At 41.4% G+C, this 20,994-nt stretch overlaps 1 protein-coding gene across 1 annotated transcript in view; it reads left to right on the forward strand.

The window, feature by feature from the left end:
- The first annotated feature begins 4,802 nt into the window (after positions 1–4,802).
- Positions 4,803–20,994, forward strand: part of bmp1a (bone morphogenetic protein 1a) — a 34,089-nt gene continuing 17,897 nt past the window's right edge. Inside the window, exons 1-4 of the mRNA XM_063897746.1 lie at positions 4,803–5,060; positions 14,294–14,407; positions 18,509–18,634; positions 19,364–19,481. Coding sequence (XP_063753816.1) covers positions 4,916–5,060; positions 14,294–14,407; positions 18,509–18,634; positions 19,364–19,481 — 503 coding nt within the window. The 5' untranslated portion in view covers positions 4,803–4,915. The remainder of the gene's footprint in view (positions 5,061–14,293; positions 14,408–18,508; positions 18,635–19,363; positions 19,482–20,994) is intronic.

Here is a 20,994-nt window from a genome sequence, read left to right on the forward strand (position 1 = left end):
TTTGTGTTGTGCTCCCGGTTTGTTTATAAAGACAATCAAATCCTCGCCGAAATCTGTAATATTTTTAGCCAACTCAATTTATTACCTCCTGTTTTTCTGTTATTTTTGGAATCTATGGTCAATAGACCTCATTTACATAAACATCTAATGTATGCAAAAATTGAATTAAGACCACTGATACTATATGTTTTAATAAAAACACAAAGAATAACTTACTTTTTCAAAGAAGATGGAACATTATATGATATATTTGTTGAAATAAGCTAAAATAACCTCTTTTTCCAACAGAAGAACATTTAGGGATGGGTCAAATTTAACCGTAAACCAGGGGGGTTACAATATGCTTTATGTGTATATATTTTGTGAAGACTATTAAATAATGATTATTTATTAACCTGCTCTTGATGGTTAAGCTTTACCAAATCAAGCATGGTATTTTATTGTGTATAACAGTTTTTATTAACCCAAAAATAAGTTAATGCCCATACTGAGATTTGTAACAAAGAGAAACTCAGGGTTCCTTGATACCCTAAAGGTCCAAGTGTGGAAAACTAATTTTTACTTTATTTAATCAACTACTTGTGTGCTCAAAAAGTCCCATTTCTACATCATAGAAAGTTGTATAAAGTGCTGCCATAAGTGCAGAGTGAAGAGTTTTATCCTAATCCATCTGAGGCAAGAGGGAGCTGCGCTTCTGAAGACATCCTCACATTATTACTGAAGAGCTGTTTGCACTCTGAAGTCGTTGTGCCAAAGAAGTAAATGTCAAACAGTCCTTTGTCTCTAAGACTTTAATTAAAATAGGCTTATTGTTATATTTTCCGCAGTGAGTTAATTAATTCCACTGTGCCCTTTCTACAGCAGTGAAAGGTTTCCATGTGGCGTTACAACTGAGATTAGCTGGGGCTCTGCCAGAGGCACCTGCTGATGTTCCCTCCATGCGACGATGAACATGCCAACCTGCAGCACACACAACACCTGCCCCGTCCTCCAGAGACTCCCTGAGGAGACGGTTGGAAAAGGCCATGCAGTCGCTGTCGGCTGAGGCTGAATGCTGCGTTGCTTAACCTCTATGTACGGATGAGGAGCGCTGACTCTGCGGTCTGCATGCTACAGTCTGTGCTCTCTTCTTACACACTTCTGACTGCCAGGAGGAAAATCTGATCTCATGTCATCCTCAAGGGAGGAACTATATCAAATGAGGATGATCTGCAACCTGGACTTGGACAGTCTTGCTGCTGACTTTAAATCTTAACAACCTTTAGCTCTGCTTTATAAGTGTAAAGGAATACTTCACCCCCTAAATGATCTGTTGTATATAAATTACATAGCTGCTTTTCATTGAATTCTTAATAAGGATCTGAAATGATTTTTTTTGTTGCAGTTTTCTAATTCCTGTAGTGTGCTATATAGGTTTTAGTGCATGTAAATAATCTGCAAAGGCTAAAATCCTAAAGTTCCCTACAGAGGGAGTTTCTCTCCCACACACATGTGCTGTTATTATCTAGCATTACAACACATTAAACGTGATAGGCAAAGGAGCAGGACATCTGTAAGTGGTTGACCAATCACAACAGAGCTGGACAGCTAACCAATCAGAGCAGACTGGGCTCTGGTTTCAGACAGAGGGTGAAAATAGATGCTTCAGCACAGGCAGTATGAGAAAAATAAAGACCTTTCTGAACATTAACGCATGGAGACATGTCCCAGTAGAGGAAGAAAATACAAATCTGAACTTGAAAATGAGCAGAATAGGGCCCCTTTCAAGAAGAGATTCTCACATGCCTCCAGGGGAAATAAATGATCAAAAAATGAAATGAAAGTCTTGATAAATTGGAGTAAATGGGGCTTGAGTTTAACAAAAAAAGATTCACACATCCAGTCCTATTCGTTCTACTTCCCAAGCACATCTTACTATTTAAAACATTTTCATTAAGACTCATCACAGTAATGTTTATGTGGAGTGTTTTAAATAGTAATTCATAAGAGTTTCAATCTTGTTAAACCCAACTCTATCTCACTTTAGATAATCTTTAATTGTCTCTGTGTTTTTATTCTTCATTCACCATGGAAGCATGCAATAAAAGCAGCGTCTTATTCATTCATTCAAAGTTAAATGAAGTGAGTAATCAATATACATATGCTCATTTTGGGGGCGAAGTATTCCTTGAAGTCTAAATCCTTTTGTCATCATCTCTTTTGCATCTCATTTATCATCGGCCTGGACAAATATGATTAATAGGAAGGCCAGCTTGTGTGTGGAGCGCTTTGATGTCACAACTGAACATTTCTAAATTTCTCCACATTTGTGAATTCACTCGATTTAATTTAAAGTTAGAGCTTCGATATTTTCAATCACAATAAGTGCATCATTACATGATTACAGGGGTTCATCATAATAATTGCTTTTGTGCAGCGATTTTCCTTCACAAACAACTTCACCTACGATGACATGAAATATGTTACAGGAAGAACTTAACTTTAACGCTAATAAATGTCAATATGTGTCACAATGATGTGATGCAGAGGATACAATATTGAGGCCTGGAATTTAAAAAATTGTAAAAAAGCTGCATTACAGGAAAGGTTGAGTCTGTCCACAGAATATATCCCATCTGCAAAGTATCCTCACTGAATATGAACTCTTTGTTTGAAACAGCCGCTGTAAAAGAAATAGATGTGCCTCAAAAACCCTCAACTAAGTTCCCTGTTTGCTAATCTAAATATTTGGTCCTCTGTGTTCAACACTTGTATTGAGTAGGCTGAAAAACTCCTCTTATTCACAATATAAGGCTCTCACGCTAATTATACTGCCTTGTTTACAGAAACAGCGTAAATACAGCCCACTCATCTGCGCAGACATCCTGTCTTAAATTCCACACATAGGCAGCTCTCTGATAAGATAAAGAGACACGTTATATAAGCAAAGCTTTGTGTGTTATAGGCAGGGATGGGAAAAGTGAGGCCAGTCAGAGAACAACAGAGCTGCTGGCAGAGCCTCATCATCCTCATAATAATCATCCTCAGCAGAGGAAATTCACACAATCAATCTGAAGTCTCCTCACCACAATCCTGTTATTTTCTACAGGAAGGAGTTTAGAATATAAATACAAATCTGAAATCCTTTATCTGTCGCACAGCGGGGACATTTACATTGTTACTTCTCAGGACTGTGGAGATGAAGACAAAATAAAAGAGTAGACATTTTAAACAAAGGGGCAAGCACACTTTAATTTAACGAGAAACAAATAAGTACACTTATGGAAAAGATACATATGAATACAGTCATTACAAATAAATCAGTAATGGAATAGATCTGAATAATAGTATGTTGTGTTTAAGTCCGAGGAGCTGTGGACAGGAACCTGAGGATTCACTCCCACACAAGCTCCTGTTCTAAAACAACAACATACTTTTCATCATGGTTATACCTGCATTGTATAGCCTATTCACTTTTGACCAACTTTCTCTTTGTGTAAATCATTTGGGGCGGCAGTAGCTCACCAGTTTGAGTCCCAGTACTTAAGAAAAACACGATGTCTGGACTTGTGGCTGGAGAGGGGCCAGTTTAACTTTTGGTATCTCTCCTTATACATCTACCGTATGTTGGGCACTGCCAACGTCTCCTTGAGCAAGGCATTGAACTCCAAACTGCCCATTTGGCGTTGAAACATGGCAGCGCCTTTGCTCTGACAGATTTCCATAAAAATGCATGTGTTTTTGCATGTGTGTGTAGGTCGTGTTTGCTTTGATTTATAATGTATATAAAGACTGCAAACCCACTGCGTCCCCTTGTGGGATTATAGGCCTTCCTATGAAGATCTAGTTCAAATTTGATGTCATTCTGATCATTATTTTCTAGAGATACGTATGATTAGGCTGACACGGCCCCACAGTATTTGTATACAACTATCCATTTCATTAACAAAATATATATTAAAGTAAGGAAAAAACAGGGTTATGCTATGTCCTACCTCGGGTAGGGTAACTAAAAAAACACTCTACTAGTTACTCTACTAGTCTTCTTCTTCTTCTTCTTCTTGCTCTGTGTGTCGCCACCAGGTGGTGCTCTAATCACTCTAAAGACCTGCTAATTTATTATAGATAGCCTGTGGTTGTGAAGCCTGAAAGGTCAGGCTCGGTCTGTTTGATTGTTTGTTGTGTGTTTGTTTGTGTTGGTGTGCGCGTGTGCTATAGCACGAGGGGGCGCATGCAGTCTATGCACACACGTGCGTAATTAGTGCGCGTTTCTGCTAGGCTGTCTCGTGCCCTCGTCTGTCTAAAAGGCGAAAAAGGAAAACCAAAGGGGGACTTTAAACTTTGATTAAGCTGTAAAAACATAGGAAAATAATCTCAAACCTGTCATGTAAGTACAGTTTCATTTGAGCTTTCATATGAAAGACAAAAGTGAAAGCCATTAGGCCATTTTTTTCTTCTCAAACCCAGCTTAATATGATGATATAACTCTGGTAGGTTTTAAGATTAAATGAAGGTCCATAAACAGAAGATTACGGAGGCAGCAGCAGGGGGACTATGTCCACATTATTCATACTTCACAAAGCGATAACCAGATTAGTTCCTCAAATGCTCTTCAATGACCCCTGATGGACCGACTAGGGAGCAATAAAGAAACCCAGGAGCATAAGCCTGTAATGGGGCATTTTCACCGCCCCTGCTGCCAGATCATCAAAGTTTCTCCGATAGCTCTCTTGCTGGAGGAGAGAAATCACTGCCTGCCCCCAGAGCCAAGAAGACACTCAAGACAGGCTGGATTTAAAACCCGCCCTCCGGAGGGATCTCGTTTCCCCCAAAAACCTCCCATTTTCTCTCTTCTGTCTCTCTCTCTCTTCCCCTCTGTCCTTCTCTCTTTCTTTACCTTTATCCCTCGCCTTTCGCCGTTTCCCCCACCACAATAATGGATCTCACGGCGAGGTGTTTGTGTCTCCTCTCCTGTCTCGGCGTGATATTGGCGATCGATTTGGACGCGATTGATCCAGGCTACTATGTGGAGTCCAGTGCCACATCAGAGGTGATCGACTATAAGGATCCCTGCAAAGCTGGTGAGGTTTTCCCCTTTTTTTCGCTGTGCTTCACCTTTTATGTGGAGGTAGAAACATGCCACGAATCTGTTTTGTGTAGCTTTGCAGAGATCGGCCACAGAAACGCTTTATTGAGAGATGACAGTAGTGGATGTAGTTTTTAAACAGGCTCCAGGGAACATTATGTGCGTTTGTTTTGTTCTGAGGAGCATAGTTTGTGCAGTTTGAAACATTTGAAGCACACACTGAGTCGCCTCGGATAACCCAGCTCCGAGAGCGGCTGCAAGGGTTGTAAGAATGAAAATAAAAAGGTGTCTGAATTCATATCTCCAGAAAAGTTTTGTGCCTGCTGAAAAAGTTACAGCCTGCTTTTTGCGGCAAATGCAATTTTATTTTTTAAAGTGTGATCATCTGGTTCCTGCTAGCGGTCTGCTGTTTAAAAAAAATACAGAACCAGTTGTTTTCTCTGTCAAACGAAGCATTTCTGCACTTTGATTGTATTACTTTTTTGTGCTCCCTTTCTGTTTTTTTTTTTTACCATTGCAGAAATACTGTCTGTTTTTTTCACCGGCTGTTCACACGGCCACTAAAACAAAGTGGAGGAGGGGAGAGAGGACAGTACAGTGGAGCTTATGCACATAATTCAGTTGTCTGTTGTCTTATGGGGCAATGTATAAATACATCTGCTTCATTTCTGCTGTGGTGAGACCTGCATATTTTTGAGCATAATTTGGCAAAAGCAAATCTGACTTGTCATTGTAATCTTTCTCTCTATGTGTATGTGTGTTCCTGATTGTGTGTGTGAACTCACTGTCTTGCCAAATCCCTTTGGGGGAGTTTGAACAGATTGTGTTTTCCATCTGGTGAAAGTATTCAGGTTACAGATACAGAGAGTTGGCTTCACGCAGAATGACCTCTAAAGTGCTAGAAGTGCTTACTGATTTGGCATTTGTCAATTTCTGATGTGGCAGTTGATTACAAAACACAATTGAATCCTCCAACCTCACTCTCGCCTATCTGTCCTCTTCTTCTTTTTCCCTCTGAGAAGACGAGTCCATGTCGAGGGAGATGTGAACGTTGTGCTTTAGGAGCTTTAAATAAACATGGCAAAAGTCAGACTGCAGATAAACTGTACAAGTCAGTTAAGATGTTGCTTCCTGTTGTTGCTTCACTGTCCAAGTGGTCATAGCAGATTGTTTTGCATCACTAATATGGATTAGAGCTCATTGACGCAGAAGACGCCAGACTGAAGGGTAAACAAACCAAAGGTCAATGATCCTGTTTATATTTTCAAAGTGTTTTTCTTTGCGTTTCCGAGAAATTGTTACGATATATTGAAAATGTCTCTCTTGGGTCATTCCCACTTGACGATCCACGTTCAGGACTGGTGTTTGTCTTGTTTGTGAGGTTTGTTATCATTATTAGTAATCCTGTTTCAGTGTAATTTGGATGGAGTGCAGTTTTGTTTATGGTTTCCTCTGGGCTCGGCTGCAAACAGGTGGTTGTGGAGACGGTCACAAGTACAATCTCCCACTCTCTTAACCCTCCTCCATCCAACACCCACCTGCTTTTCTCCTTCTTCCCACTGCACAGCAAAATGTCTCCCCTTTATTCCTCATTCTGTTGAAACACCAGAGATTTTTCGCTGTTGTCAACTCCATACTGGTAGATCAGGATTCTTGGATTATTGATTTCCTCTCTTTTCCCCTCATTTTTCACCCCATCACTGCACATTTGAGTCTATTTGATCGCCCTCTGTGGCCCCAGGGTCAGCATTTTTATGTCATGCTGCTTCCGCCCAGGAAAGTGCTTAAAACCGTGTGAAACTTCCTTTGCAGTAAGGCTCAAATAGGCGTGCATTTCCTTCTTGTATGGCTGTCCTTACATTACACTGCTGTTCAATGTCAGGATTTCAGGTGATTTGGATGACAAGATTTAGCATTTTGTGATTTTAAGGTAATCTTTAATGGTTGGTCAGTTGGATAATTTACTAAATGTCGGCAATTTCATTTAATTTCTCTGATTATTTCAAATGCAATTCTTCATTTCTTGCCAGATGTGTGCCCCACTTCTCCAGTTAAGCAAAAACAAACCCCGAATGATTACATTTCTCCTCACTGAATCAGACACGGTTGAAATGTGCATTGATTGTACCAAGCAGTGCAATAACACTGAAGTAATGCCATCTATTTAGGAGGTTAACCAGTGGAAAATTCCTTAGTTTGCAGAACTCCAAACTTGGCAGCTTCCCAGGAAGTTATTTAAGACTAACCACCCTGTGAGATTAGATCCACTCATTTTCAAAATGAAAAATGGATGGGAAGCAGTCACGCTCATTGTCTACTCTGCTTAAGTGATAATCATAAAAGCAGTGACTAGTTCCACATGAATGTATGCATTCATTTATGAAGCAAACATCTTAATCTACTAATGACTGATGTTTAAGCCCATGCTTTCACATAGAGCTGCTGTGCTGCTGTGGCCTCAGCTGCAGACAAACCTGAACGCCCCCGTCTCCTCCAGTCGCTCTTACGCAAGTGGCCTTCTGGTCTACCTGGCACCCGGCTCTGTCCTATGACTGGCTCAAACACTTCACACTGACTGTGGGTCATTCAGCCAGTGCCAAGGGAAAGCCTGTCTGGAAGTTGGAGGGCAGGCCAGTCACACTTTGCCACACCAGCACAGGTGAGGTGAGTGCAGTCCATTCACCAGGGGATTGGTAGGTTATCCAACGCCTGTGAAGAATGTATTACAGAGACTTGTGTTTTTCCTCTGGCCGCGTGATGTCAGGCGTTGACTGTGATTCGGCCATTTGAAATATGGCAGCTGGACTTCTTTTGCTAATGTTTCAGAGCTTTCACTTTCTCACAAGTCTGTTTTTAATTTGCTTTTGTGCTGGTTAGAACCACAGTTACGTCATTATTTCTCCTAGGAAAGTCCCTTTTTATAAGGTTGATAAATTGGCAATATGTTATATATATATACAGTGGGGCAAAAAAGTATTTAGTCAGCCACCAATTGTGCAAGTTCTCCCATTTAAAAAGATGAGAGAGGCCTGTAATTTATCATAGGTATACCTCAACTATGAGAGACAGAATGAGAAAACAAAATCCAGAAAATCACATTGTAGGATTTTTTATTTATTTTCAAATGATTGTGGAAAATAAGTATTTGGTCAATAACAAAAGTTCATATCAATACTTTGTTATATACCCTTTGTGGCAATGACAGAGGTCAAATGTTTTCTGTAAGTCTTCACAAGGTTTTCACACACTGTTGCTGGTATTTTGGCCCATTCCTCCATGCAGATCTCCTCTAAAGCAGTGATGTTTTGGGGCTGTCGCTGGGCAACACGGACTTTCAACTCCCTCCAAAGATTTTCTATGGGGTTGAGATCTGGAGACTGGCTAGGCCACTCTTCTTACGAAGCCACTCCTTCGTTGCCCTGGCGGTGTGTTTGGGATCATTGTCATGCTGAAAGACCCAGCCACGCTTCATCTTCAGTGCCCTTGCTGATGGAAGGAGGTTTTCACTCAAAATCTCACGATACATGGCCCCATTCATTCTTTCCTTTACACGGATCAGTCGTCCTGGTCCCTTTGCAGAAAAACAGCCCCAAAGCATGATGTTTCCACCCCCATGCTTCACAGTAGGTATGGTGTTCTTTGGATGCAACTCTGCATTCTTTCTCCTCCAAACACGACGAGTTGAGTTTACCAAAAAGTTCGATTTTGGTTTCATCTGACCATTATGACATTCTCCCAATCCTCTTCTGGATCATCCAAATGCCCTCTAGCAAACTTCAGACGGGCCTGGACATGTACTGGCTTAAGCAGGGGGACACGTCTGGAACTGCAGGATTTAAGTCCCTGGCGGCGTAGTGTGTTACTGATGGTAGCCTCTGTTACTTTGGTCCCAGCTCTCTGCAGGTCATTCACTAGGTCCCCCCGTGTGGTTCTGGGATTTTTGCTCACCGTTCTTGTGATCATTTTGACCCCACGGGGTGAGATCTTGCGTGGAGCCCCAGATCGAGGGAGATTAGCAGTGCTCTTGTATGTCTTCCATTTTCTAATAATTGCTCCCACAGTTAATTTCTTCACACCAAGCTGCTTACCTATTGCAGATTCAGTTTTCCCAGCCTGGTGCAGGTCTACAATTTAGTCTCTGGTCTCCTTTGACAGCTCTAAGGTCTTGGCCATAGTGGAGTTTGGAGTATGACTGTTTGAGGTTGTGGACAGGTGTCTTTTATACTGATAACGAGTTCAAAAAGGTGCCATTTAATACAGGTAACGAGTGGAGGACAGAGGAGCCTCTTAAAGAAGAAGTTACAGGTCTGTGAGAGCCAGAAATCTTGCTTGTTTGTAGGTGACCAAATACTTATTTTACCGAGGAATTTACCAATGAATTCATTAAAAATCCTACAATGTGATTTCCTGGATTTTTTTTTCTCATTCTGTCTCTCATAGTTGAGGTATACCTATGATAAAAATGACAGGCCTCTCTCATCTTTTTAAATGGGAGAACTTGCACAATTGGTGGCTGACTAAATACTTTTTTGCCCCACTGTATATATATATATACGTTAATCATTTTTATATGAATTGCCTTCTCTTACAAATATGTCCAGTTTGGTTTTATTTGTCACTGAAGGTTTTATGTCCCTGCAAATGGCATCTAAAAACAGATCCCACTCATTACCCGCCTCCTGCTCTGGCGATGAGATGGGCTCTCTGTTGACCTTTATGATTGGGCCTTTTAGCAACACTTAAGCAGATGCTTTTCCTTTGTCATGGAATGCAGGCTGTATAGCCGAGCCCACACTGGGTGTTTTTCTTACATTACAGGACCCTTGCCTCTCCTCTCTCTGCAGGGTTCAGGTGATTAGGGAGCCAATCTATTGTCACGATCTCGCTGCATTAGTTAGAACAATATGTTTGTCGTCAGAGCTAAGTAATAACTAATCTTGCATTACATTAATACCAAGTCTGGGCTTCGGAGCTACAGTGAAAACAAATGCTTTGGGAGGGCTAATTTAAATGACTCGAATGATGCCCAATTAGCCTTCCATAATAAGCAGCTTAGCGATCACTTCTGTGTTATTCTTGGTAGGGGTTTTTCTAAATAAATCAGCAGTTTTACATTTCTGTTCATCTGGTGGAGATGTTTTTCTGTTCTCTCCAACTGTGGTTAAAAAACTATTAGCTTTTATTTATGGAAAGTGTTGCAAAGAGTCTGCTGGATTTAGTTCATCCACAAACGTATTTAAACTTTTGCTTTGGACATCTGTTCTGAGAAATTTCTTCACACCAGACCGCATGACTTTGTGCTAGTCTGCTCTGTAAACCGCGAAAGCAGAGGCCGAATGGTAAAGATACGTTTTGTCGAAGGTGAAAATCCTTTCCTTGTGGCGATGAATTATTCATCCATATGGAGCAGGAATGCTGCTATCACTGGCATTAAAAGAGACACACGGTTGGCGAGCTGATGGGTCATTAGAGGTTTGACGGGCAGTCGGTATATCAGTGATCAGCGGTAGGGATGAGCTGGGAAATCCAATCTGCTAATGGGCTTGATGGAGTGTGAAATGTTAAAGGGGAGGCCGTCTCTTGCTGGGTGCCCTTTGCAGCTCTCATTTTGTCAATAAGATTGGAGCTTCGGTGTGGTGTCAGGAACTCGGTCTTGATCTCAGCTGAGGCAGTGATGAGTCTTTTATTGGAGATTAACTACTCCAATCTCAGGCTGTAGCTTGAGACTCCTTAATAATCTCTCTAATTATATACATTTCTGTGGTAAACTTTTTGAAATGATCAGAGTGCAGATAAGTGGACTTTTTTTTCCCCCCTCCCCTGCCTTGGGCGCAAATTGCAGTGTTAGGAGATGTCTAGGTAAGCATTTGCTAAAAAAACAAAAACAGCTGGTGTTGTTTAAAAAAAGGTGAGAGGTACTTAGCTTGCAACAGGAATGCACCAAACAATTCATCTTACTGTAGTTAGGATTATGCATTTTGCTTATTTCTTCATACTGTATCTCAGTATGTTAGACAAACGTTTTTTGGTGAGTTTGGGGTAACTATAGCTACTTTGGGTAGGACTTTGCACAAAGTGCTAATAGGGAATGAAACCTGAAAAGTGACTAAAAGTACTTACACTGTCATCAGATGGTAATCACCTTAACGCAATACACTATTGGCCTCCATTTGAATTCAAATGCAGCGTTTGTTTCCAAACACAGGCCGTGAAAGGCGGTGCCAGGGTATTGTGATGCATTCCAGGCTTACATATTGGCAAGGCTTTCTCATCCCTCATCAGTAGGTCTTGTATAGGGAAAGGCTGTCCAAACATCTCTATGAGCACAGTGAGGAGTAAACCGAGGCCTTCTAAATATAGGCTGCTGTTAGTGTCTGTATAGGCTTAGTATTGATGTTTGTGAAGGGTTTCAGTGGCAGATGTCGTGGTCTGGTGTTCATGGAAGGAGATTTATGGGAATAGTCGCGCAGTATTTGACACCGCAGAGGTCGAGGCTAGGGCATTACACGAATCAATGGGATTAATTTGATTGAGATCTCATGTGTAATCTGTGCTGATTGATGGGGGCAGTCTGAGATGAGAAGGATTAGGATGGTTTAGATTAACTAAAAACCTTATCAAATATGTTCAATCCAAAGGTCTCAGTCATATATGTAGTTTGTGAAATATCAATCCTTATTTGAGCCCATAAAGTATATCTTCTTCTTCTTCTTCCTCTTTTCTTCAGTTCTCTGATTAAATCTAAACTACAACAGCAGCAAAAAACCCTACAACATTACCTAACTGTTCTGCATAGATATTCACATTACAGTTGCAGCTGTTGTCATTTAGGTAATGAAAAATGTTTGGGTAGATATGCAGCATGGCGCTCAACGGTGATCACTTGCCATCTGCCACATTCGCTGGGTATAATCTACAGTAAAACACAGGAGTCTCTCCCTGTTTGTACTTTATATCGTTGCAGCGCTCTGCCTGTAGCTGAGTTATCACCTTTCTCCATAGCCTGTCCTCAATCCCTGCCCTGGAGTTGTGTACAAAAGATTCCCCTCAAACCATGCGTCTGTGGATAATTAAAGCCAGGAGACAAGGGGATTAATTCACAATCCCTGGGAGTCTTTCCATAACCCTGCAACAGCGTCTCCAGGACGACTGCTGTGCCCGGGGGAAATGAGTCCTAATGCCGCCGGGCAGTGCATTTGCTCACTTCATTCTCCACTGTTGTCTGAGAACAATGACACTGCGGATTAACTGGCCTGTCTCCGGCACGGTGGTGGAGGATTGGGCAGAAAGCACAGCCCTCTGTGATCCTCATGTGGGGGGGGGGGGGGAGAGAAAGCCTCTAGTTATTCGGTCATGCACATCATACTGCTATTATGGTGCGAGGTGACACTGGAGGTGGAAATGAAAATCTCCCAATTCTCTGTCCTTTTTTGAGTGACGAACTGTTTCACAGAATTGTTTTTAAATAGTTGTTCTCAGTGCTATGACATCAATCATAGAATGAAGCACTGTCTGTTCTTTGCAGCGTTCAGCCCGTTCTGGGAATCGCATAAAAAGAGGAAAAGGTCCTTCCATAGTCAACATATCTATACTTTACATCTGCTAGCTTCCTCTTATCAGTGGTGTTTTTTGGCAATAGTTGCTAGTATGAATGCTGATTAAAGAGGATGTTTTGCATCTCAGGGATTTGAATTGTTGTTTTTTGCGAGCTCAAATTAGAGGATCCCTGTGACCTCTGGAATTTAAACCCCTGCTCTGTGCGTGTCCGGTCTTGCCTGGTCGTGATCTACACCTTTTCTTATTGCTGCCATTAGCCTCCTAATCCCAAACACAGTCATTCTGCTGAGCGTCCTCCACATCATGCAGCGTGGAAGACTGGCTTGTATCAGCTCCAGATTGTTTTAATAATACTCTTCTGGTGCAATGGGATGAGCGCCAGTTTTTTTGTGTCTTTGTTTCTATTGTGCAAATCATCCCTTTCTCTCTTGCCTCAGACCTCTGTCAAATGTTTATAGGAGGGCATGAGATGAGAGATCTTTCCTCAGGATGTTTTTCTTGCATGCTAAAAGAAAATATAAAGCCATGAGCAGCTTGGAAGCTAAATAAAAGAAAGTGTATCTACACATGATGGCTTTGCTTTCACGGTAGGGGGATTTTTTATTATCGAGGTGACACACAGAGATTTACCAACTTTTCACAAATAGCTACAGTAAATCACTCCCATTAACTCTGCTTTATAGCGGTTCTCCCGACTTTTTACCCCTCTGGGTTGCTTTTCACTCCACCGCAAAACACACATGCAGAAGGCTGTCATTTTCTCTCTGCTCCACATCTGCCTTCCCTATTCAGAGCTGCGGTGTGCACAGAGAGGATGTCTTCTTCCTCTCTTCCTTTCCCCTATCGTTGTCCTCTCCTGTTCAGACATGGATAACAGTGCCACCCGTTTTGCCTTTCTCTCCCCCCTCTGCTTCTTCCAAAACCCCCATCAACCCCTCCCAACGGCATACAAGCCTGGCCATAAATTCTAGAAACGTGCTGGTGTTAAAAGCCTGTAAAAGTGAGCGTCCTGTTTCTGCGGAGAGGACTCATAGCTTATAGAAATGGGGCATTTAGTATCCCATAAAGCACATTCCTCATAAAGTGGGACTGTTTGGTTATTTTTCCCTCTCCTTGGCCTCATTAAAGAGCTATTACTTGTTCAAGGTGCCCCATATTACTCCATCGAGGCAGCGTCTTACAGTATCATATCGTCTGTTAACTCTCATTAACTATCCAAGGACGCAGGGCGCACAGTGGGAATTTAGTATTTTGGTTACATCTGAACTTTACTCATGTTGTGCAGGTTTCTGAGTTCATACTCTCTCTCATGGCATGAACCTTCCCTGACCCATGTGCGAAATGCTGCTTGCTTACATATCTCATATCCTATAATTTGGAGTCCAGACAGGTCGGCTTTCCTGTTATCCAAACACACACAACTCTATTTTCTATTCCCTCTTCAAGGAAAGGGTAAATAGAACAGAGTCAAGAAAATAAGTCATGTATATGTTTTTGTTTTATGTGTTACATGCTTGAGGCCTGGCCTTACACAAGTGCCTCCGTGCAGCCTACTCTGTCTGAGACGCAGGAAAAGCTGGAGGCCACTTGGCATCTCAGACTGATGGTCCATATTGTGCATCTGCCTTTCAATCCTCTGACATGTGCCGTCTGTTTTTTTTTCTGTTTCAGTTGCCTTTCTGGGAGACATTGCTCTTGATGAGGAGGACATGCGGATGTTTAAAGTGGACAGAATAATAGATATGGCTCAGAGGACCGTCCAGGTGGTTAATCACACAGATACAGGTAACAACAAAAACAGAAACAGATAATGAAATTGCAATGGGCCACATACAGCTCCGGAAAAAAATGAGAGACCTTTCCCAATGTTTCTTGAATCTTTATCTTTCCGGAAATGTAGTTTGTTTCTAAAGGGTCCCTATTGTGTTGATTTTCAGGTTCATATTTTCCTTTTCTGCCTCTACTGTTTTATGTCTCCATGCTTTAATGTTCAAAAAGCTCTTTATCTTTCTCATACTGCCTGTGCTGCAGCACCTCTTTTCACCCTCTGATTGGTTAGCTGGCTGGCTCTGTTGTAATTGGACAACTGCTTAGAGATGTCCCGCCCCTTAGCCTATCACACAATTAGTTGGAGCACTAGCCAATAGAAGTAACATAATAATGTAATTATGTTACAGAGGAAACATAAAGGAGTCCAAGTGAGGCGTTTTAGGGGGACAGTGTGTGGGAGAGAAACTCCCTCTGGAAGAAACTTTGGGATTTTAGCCTTTGCAGACCATTTACATGCACACAACCTTTATCACACTACAAGAGAGAGAAAACCCCAAGAAGCATAGTAGGGCGTCTGTTACACGAAAAGCAGTCAAACCACTCACATCCTCCCATACGGCAGCAGCACCTGTCAGGTAGCAGTTGTTTGTTTTTCATAAGCCCTCTTTAAATGCTTAGGCCTACACGTGTCCTGTTATCACTACACATTGCTACACCTGTATCCCCATGCACCAACGGTAATTGCAAGGCTTTGTCAGGTTATATGTTGTTCTTAAAAATAAAAAGCAGTATTTAAGCTCCAGCTGTGAGTCAGCAGCCACCAAATAGTCTTCCCAATCCTATAAACTGTAGGTGAGCGTGATCCGACAAGTTTGTGCATGCTGCTGTTTGCTACTGACACCGACAATTTGCCAGGTTTCAGTTAATGAGCATCAAGGAAAATAAACGTTTTTTTAGGATTAGAAATACATTTGAACTCCTCTTGCTCTCCAGAGTAAGATTGATTTATAGGCTAACTGGTTATCCCCGAGGCAGGGAGTTTAGAGGACACTGTGTTTACACTCATCACTGAGTATCCACTTGAGCAGGTGAGTCACTGCGCTTCTAATTGTTGTGTAGTGAAGAGGACAGAAAGGAAAAACACTATCAGTGCAGTTGCATAATACTGTTCTTTAAAAATGTCCTACATTATATTAAAGCAAATATAACTGCTGACGTCAGCTACTTTAACTCCCATTATCTAGACATTTTTGGACAAGTCATAGAAAACGGAGTGAATAAAAGAAGTTAAAAGCTCTTGCGGAGTACATACGGTATGTTACCATCAAATTACTAAAGTGTGCAGCTTTGTGGTGACAGGCATTATTTGAAGCATTAGTGTCCTTACAACAATACATTAAAGTGTCTACTCGTCTGTGTGAGTACTGTTCATGTGAAAGCATTTTAAATAGTACATTATAATAGTTCTGCTGTAGTTTAACTTGGCCCATCGTACTTAAATCAAGACTTCTTCCCTCACTTTGTAGGCAGGTGAGAAAAAACATAGGGGTGAGAATTTGATTTCATTTAAAAGTTTCCCTTTAAATATCACAAAGGACTGTCGGCTCATAACGAATCAGTACAAAATACTAAAGTAAGACACTCATTGCTTTGTATTTTCTGCCCACCCTTTCATGATATGTGTATGCAAATTACTCAAAAGTGTTCATTATTAAACAGGCTATCCTTATTACAGGATAACCTGGCTATCATAATAACCGTGAACACAGCAGCTGCAGGTGTGGTCGTATCACTTCGCTTAATCCCAAATGTAATCCTTATCTGCAGCCAAAAAACACATCAGAATTACAAATCATGAAGCATTGGACTTTAAAACCTTCCCTGCAAGTGTAATTGAAGGTGGGAGATTGAATCATATTATTGTAATTAACTCATCCACACGTTTGGTCTCCCAGCACTTTGTTTTTTATCAGTTAGTCGAGCAGATTTGGCTGTTATCAGACTCTTCCTCAACACATGCACAAGTGTACGTGCTAATTGATCTCACCAGGCTGCTTAGATGTACTCTTGCAGACTAAAATTCAGCTGAACACATTGTACCAGCAAATTTAAGCAACCAAAAAAAAAACTGTGCAAACTGGGGCTCGCATGTAAATCAAATTCAGTTAGAGAAGACGAGGGCTCGTAGTCGCACAGGATGTACTCGAACCTGATGTTCTTTCTTTGTTTCTACAGCAAAAGAACAATTTCACTGTGAGACTGACATGTTTTGGATTGCCCAGGGTCATCCAGGAGATGTTTCACAAGCCGTTAATACTAAAAGGGTTGCTAGAGATTTACCCTCCTCAATTTATTTTCCTTTTACATGCATTGAAGGAAGGATGGCAGAAATCCCTACTGTATCATTTCTGCATTAAACTCATCATCAGATAGAGGTCAACATGCTAATTAAGTGTTTTAAAAAACTTTAAATTAAACGTGTATTAAATCCCGAACCGAGGACAGGCATCAATCTGCCCAGGGGGTTCTGCGGATTTTCATTAAACTACATATTTAACCCAAAAATGACAAACTGAATGTTGTTAGAATAAAACCTGCAGGCCACATCAAATAAAAACAACATTCTAAAGGTAAAAGGCAGATTACCTTTTTATACAAATGTTAAATTTATGGCTTAAACTTATGACTTCTACCCAACACACACTTAAAATTCCTGCTCTGTTCCCAGCCTAGGTCATCCCTTTTTAGAAGTTATTTCTCCTGCACACATTTACTGCTCCTCCTTATAAGGAAAGGACTTTTTTTTTTTACAGAGGACATATTTTCGTACAGTGATGTAATGAGGCATGCATAATCAAAGACAACATGTACTACTACGGTCTCAAATACTCAAAACTAAGAAAATATTATTCCTGGATGTGGTTGAAATGAAAGGAAAACAACATTTTCACGGTGGCTGACTGTATTTCAACATTGCTGGTTTTACTTTAACTTCGGCAGGATTTAACGTCCAAATCTTTAGTTGACATTTTAGCTTTATTTAAATAATAAACGTATCACATATCCTTGTGACATCTGTGTCCTGTTGCATTAGTTATTTCATTCTCTTACTGGCTCAATGAAAACCAAATTATTTCCCAGTAACTTTTTCAATAATGCTTTTTGGGTGTTTCCATTTCCGGTAGATTTGTGTGCATGTTTATGGTCTCCAAAGGCTAAAATCCCACATTTTCTCCCTAAAACGCCTCATACGGGCTCCTTTGTCTTCTTCCCTAAAATAATGACATCACTTTGTAACACTTGCGCTTCTATTGGCTAGCGCTCCAACACATTTGTATGTGATAGACTAAGGGGCGGGACATCTCTAAGCAGTTGCCCAATCACAACAGAGCCGTCCAGCTAACCAATCAGAGCAGACTGGGCTCTGGTTTCAGACAGAGGGTGAAAAGAGGTGCTGCAGCACAGGCAGTATGAGAAAGATAAAGACCTTTTTGAACATGAAAGCATGGAGACATGTCACAGGAGAGACACAAAATACAAATAAGGGCCTGAAAATGAACATAGTAGGGCCCCTTTGTGGTAAATCAACAGACCATACGCAGCTGCATTAGTTTAATATATCATTGCAACTGTTCAAACATCTTGTGAAAGTTGGTTTGTATCTGGCTAACACCAAATGATTGCAGTTATATTTGCTTTAATATAAGTTTTGCAGCATAACATCGACAGAAGGCGGATGTTGCTATATGTGGTTCATTTATGAATGTTTCTTATTATTATCATCACCAGCTTTGTCTCCATGGTTACTCTGTATTTATGAGCCATTGAGTGACATTAAAGTGATGAAATAAATGTGGAAGAAGAAAGAATTCAGCTTCAATAAAAATCCGTTTGTGCAAAATTGGAGGAACAATGTTATTTGAACAAAGGGAGAACATTTAATTTCCAAAATGAGAAATATTAATTAGAGTTTCTATATGGAAACAAACTCTGTATAATGTCCTGTAGTTTAAGATAAAAAGCCTAATTCGTGGAACAATCCAAAGCACATTTTCTCTTCATAAAAAGTACATTTCCTCGGACAAAGAGAAGTCATTTTGTTTTGTTTCTTCTCAGGATCAACCAATCAGAGTATCCAAAATAGGCAAGGTTCCCGTCGCAGGAAAAGGGCGGCCACTTCCAGACCTGAACGGGTTTGGCCTGAAGGCGTTATTCCCTATGTCATCAGTGGAAACTTCAGTGGTAAGTAACAAAGATCCGCCTATCCTCTGCGACATAGCATCTCTTTATGTACATGAGACTTTTAACCAATAACATAAAAGGAAAAGAGAAAGTAACTGTTGTAAAGAAAATGCATATGATGGTAGCAGTGCTGGATGGATATTGGACAATAGGAACATTTAAAGTAACAAGTCTCTTGGCTGAAATAATTGCGATTAATAATGTTATCCCCTTCATCATCAAAATGTGCTTAAAACTGTTTAAATGACACTCAAACATAATTGAATCTTCATTTGTGTTGCATCCTTTGGCATAACAACTATGTTGTATGAGCTAATCATGATCTATTAAATCCCCTTCATAAATAAAGTATAAATAAATGTTAAAAAACACAGTTAGAAAGCAGCAGTCTGTTCTTTCTTACTTTACCATGTGGTGTGATCTGCCATTTATCCCAATAATGGAAATTCTCCACAATCTAAACTTCTTTGGAGTGTTTTTTTAATCCCACTCTTTCATTCCTATTGCAAGGTGCTGGTTTTGAAGCAAAGGACAATTTCTTAATGGTAGAAACAACATTATGACTAAAAGGTCTACCTTATGTTTGGATTTCCTGAACAGACTAATCTCAGGTCTTAAACATGTTTCCGGATGTCTACGTTTCCATTCATGCTCCGTGTTTCTATAAAATGTGTGAGTGAGCTTTGATTCAGCTCCACTGATCTGTCCCCTCTCTGTCTTTGTGTTCAGGCAGCCAGCGAGCCATTTTCCGCCAAGCCATGCGGCACTGGGAGAAGCACACCTGTGTGACCTTTATCGAGAGGACGCAGGAGGAGAGCTATATTGTCTTCACCTACCGACCATGTGGGTGAGTCAGTGGGGTTTGCAGCTCCCACATGAAGGAACCGAACAATGGTCAGCCTCTGTTGAGCCTTCGTTATCTACGGCTAATTATTTAGCGCCCTGAGTTTTTTTCCTTGCTTCCTGCTCTGCAGCCTTTCACCATTGTTCGTCCTCTCCGACCGCAGTCTCTGTGTGAGTTGTTATTTCAACCCCCTGCCAGTCCTGGGAGAAACGGTCATTCAGTGGCCAGGAATGTTTCCTGTGCGCTGCATCAGTCACTGCACACTTGTGTCAAACACGGTGTACAGAAGTGAATCCAAGGGAGAGACTTCCTACATCACGCTGTTTACTGCACTCCACCAAAGTGAGACTCAGTGTCCACTCAGCATTTCTTCCTCTAACTGATACTCAGGGGAAAGTGCTGTTTGTGGCTCTTGTTGTTGCTAAGCGACTATTGACAACCTGTTTGGGCGAGCAGTGCTCTTTTATTTAGAGATTAAATATTTTCAAATTAAAGCACTTGCTTCTGCTGGTAAGACAAACCAGTGCAACCTACTCATTTGAGATTCTGAGGTAAACGGAGAAGTATTAGGGGAGGTTCCCAGAAGCCTAACATGTTCCCAGCGCCCCACGTTTTGACCTCACACAGATTTAAACCACAAGCTGGAATCATTATGTCATAATGTACCTCTCCCACTGATATGTATCATTCAACAGAGACGGCTTAACAGAAAGCGGATGCAGCTCATGAAAGCGAGCTTTTTCCAGTCAACAGTTGATAGCCATTTTTAGCCTGGTGACTGGCCTCTGGGGCAACAGGGATGACATTATCCACACAGGCGGCAGCGGTTAGCAGTGGGAACGCTTGACTCTGCTACATATTCAGAAGGCCCCCATCTGTCCTGTGCAAAGTTCAAGGCGTATCTCAGGAGAGCCTGGCCTGGCTCGCAGTAATTAGAGAGCGGCTGTCTGGCCCACAGGGCCACGATGTGTGTGCCCGTCCTCCCAGACTCCCACACTGAACCTTTCATGTCACGCTGCGATGAAGCGCTGCAGCCAGCCAGCTCCCACCGCCACTCTCAGCATTAGCATTGGCAGGCGGATGAATGAATGTCACTGCTGTATGTGTGGAGGAAGGGTCGCCTCGTGCAGCTCCCTTGTAAAACAGAGCAGAGGTTGTTGATTTAATGTTGTTCTCATTAAACACGGCAATTAAAATGTACAAATTGCTGAAATATAGGAGCTAGTAAATGTTATGGAGCCAGAAATCTTTCCTCATCTTCTCACCCGGTCGTTTCCACGTGCGTGTTATTTTAATTTACTGAAACATAAAGTCTAGTCGCTATATTGTTAACACTGCCTCGTGTGTGTGTGTGTGTGTGTGTGTGTGTGTGTGTGTGTGTGTGTGTGTGTGTGTGTGTGTGTGTGTGTGTGTGTGTGTGTGTGTGTGTGTGTGTGTGTGTGTGTGTGTGTGTGTGTGTGTGTGTGTGTGTGTGTGTGTGTGTGTGTGTGTGTGTGTGTGTGTGTGTGTGTGTGTG

Source organism: Eleginops maclovinus, chromosome 12, assembly GCF_036324505.1.
Source record: "Eleginops maclovinus isolate JMC-PN-2008 ecotype Puerto Natales chromosome 12, JC_Emac_rtc_rv5, whole genome shotgun sequence".
Classification (NCBI taxonomy): domain Eukaryota; kingdom Metazoa; phylum Chordata; class Actinopteri; order Perciformes; family Eleginopidae; genus Eleginops; species Eleginops maclovinus.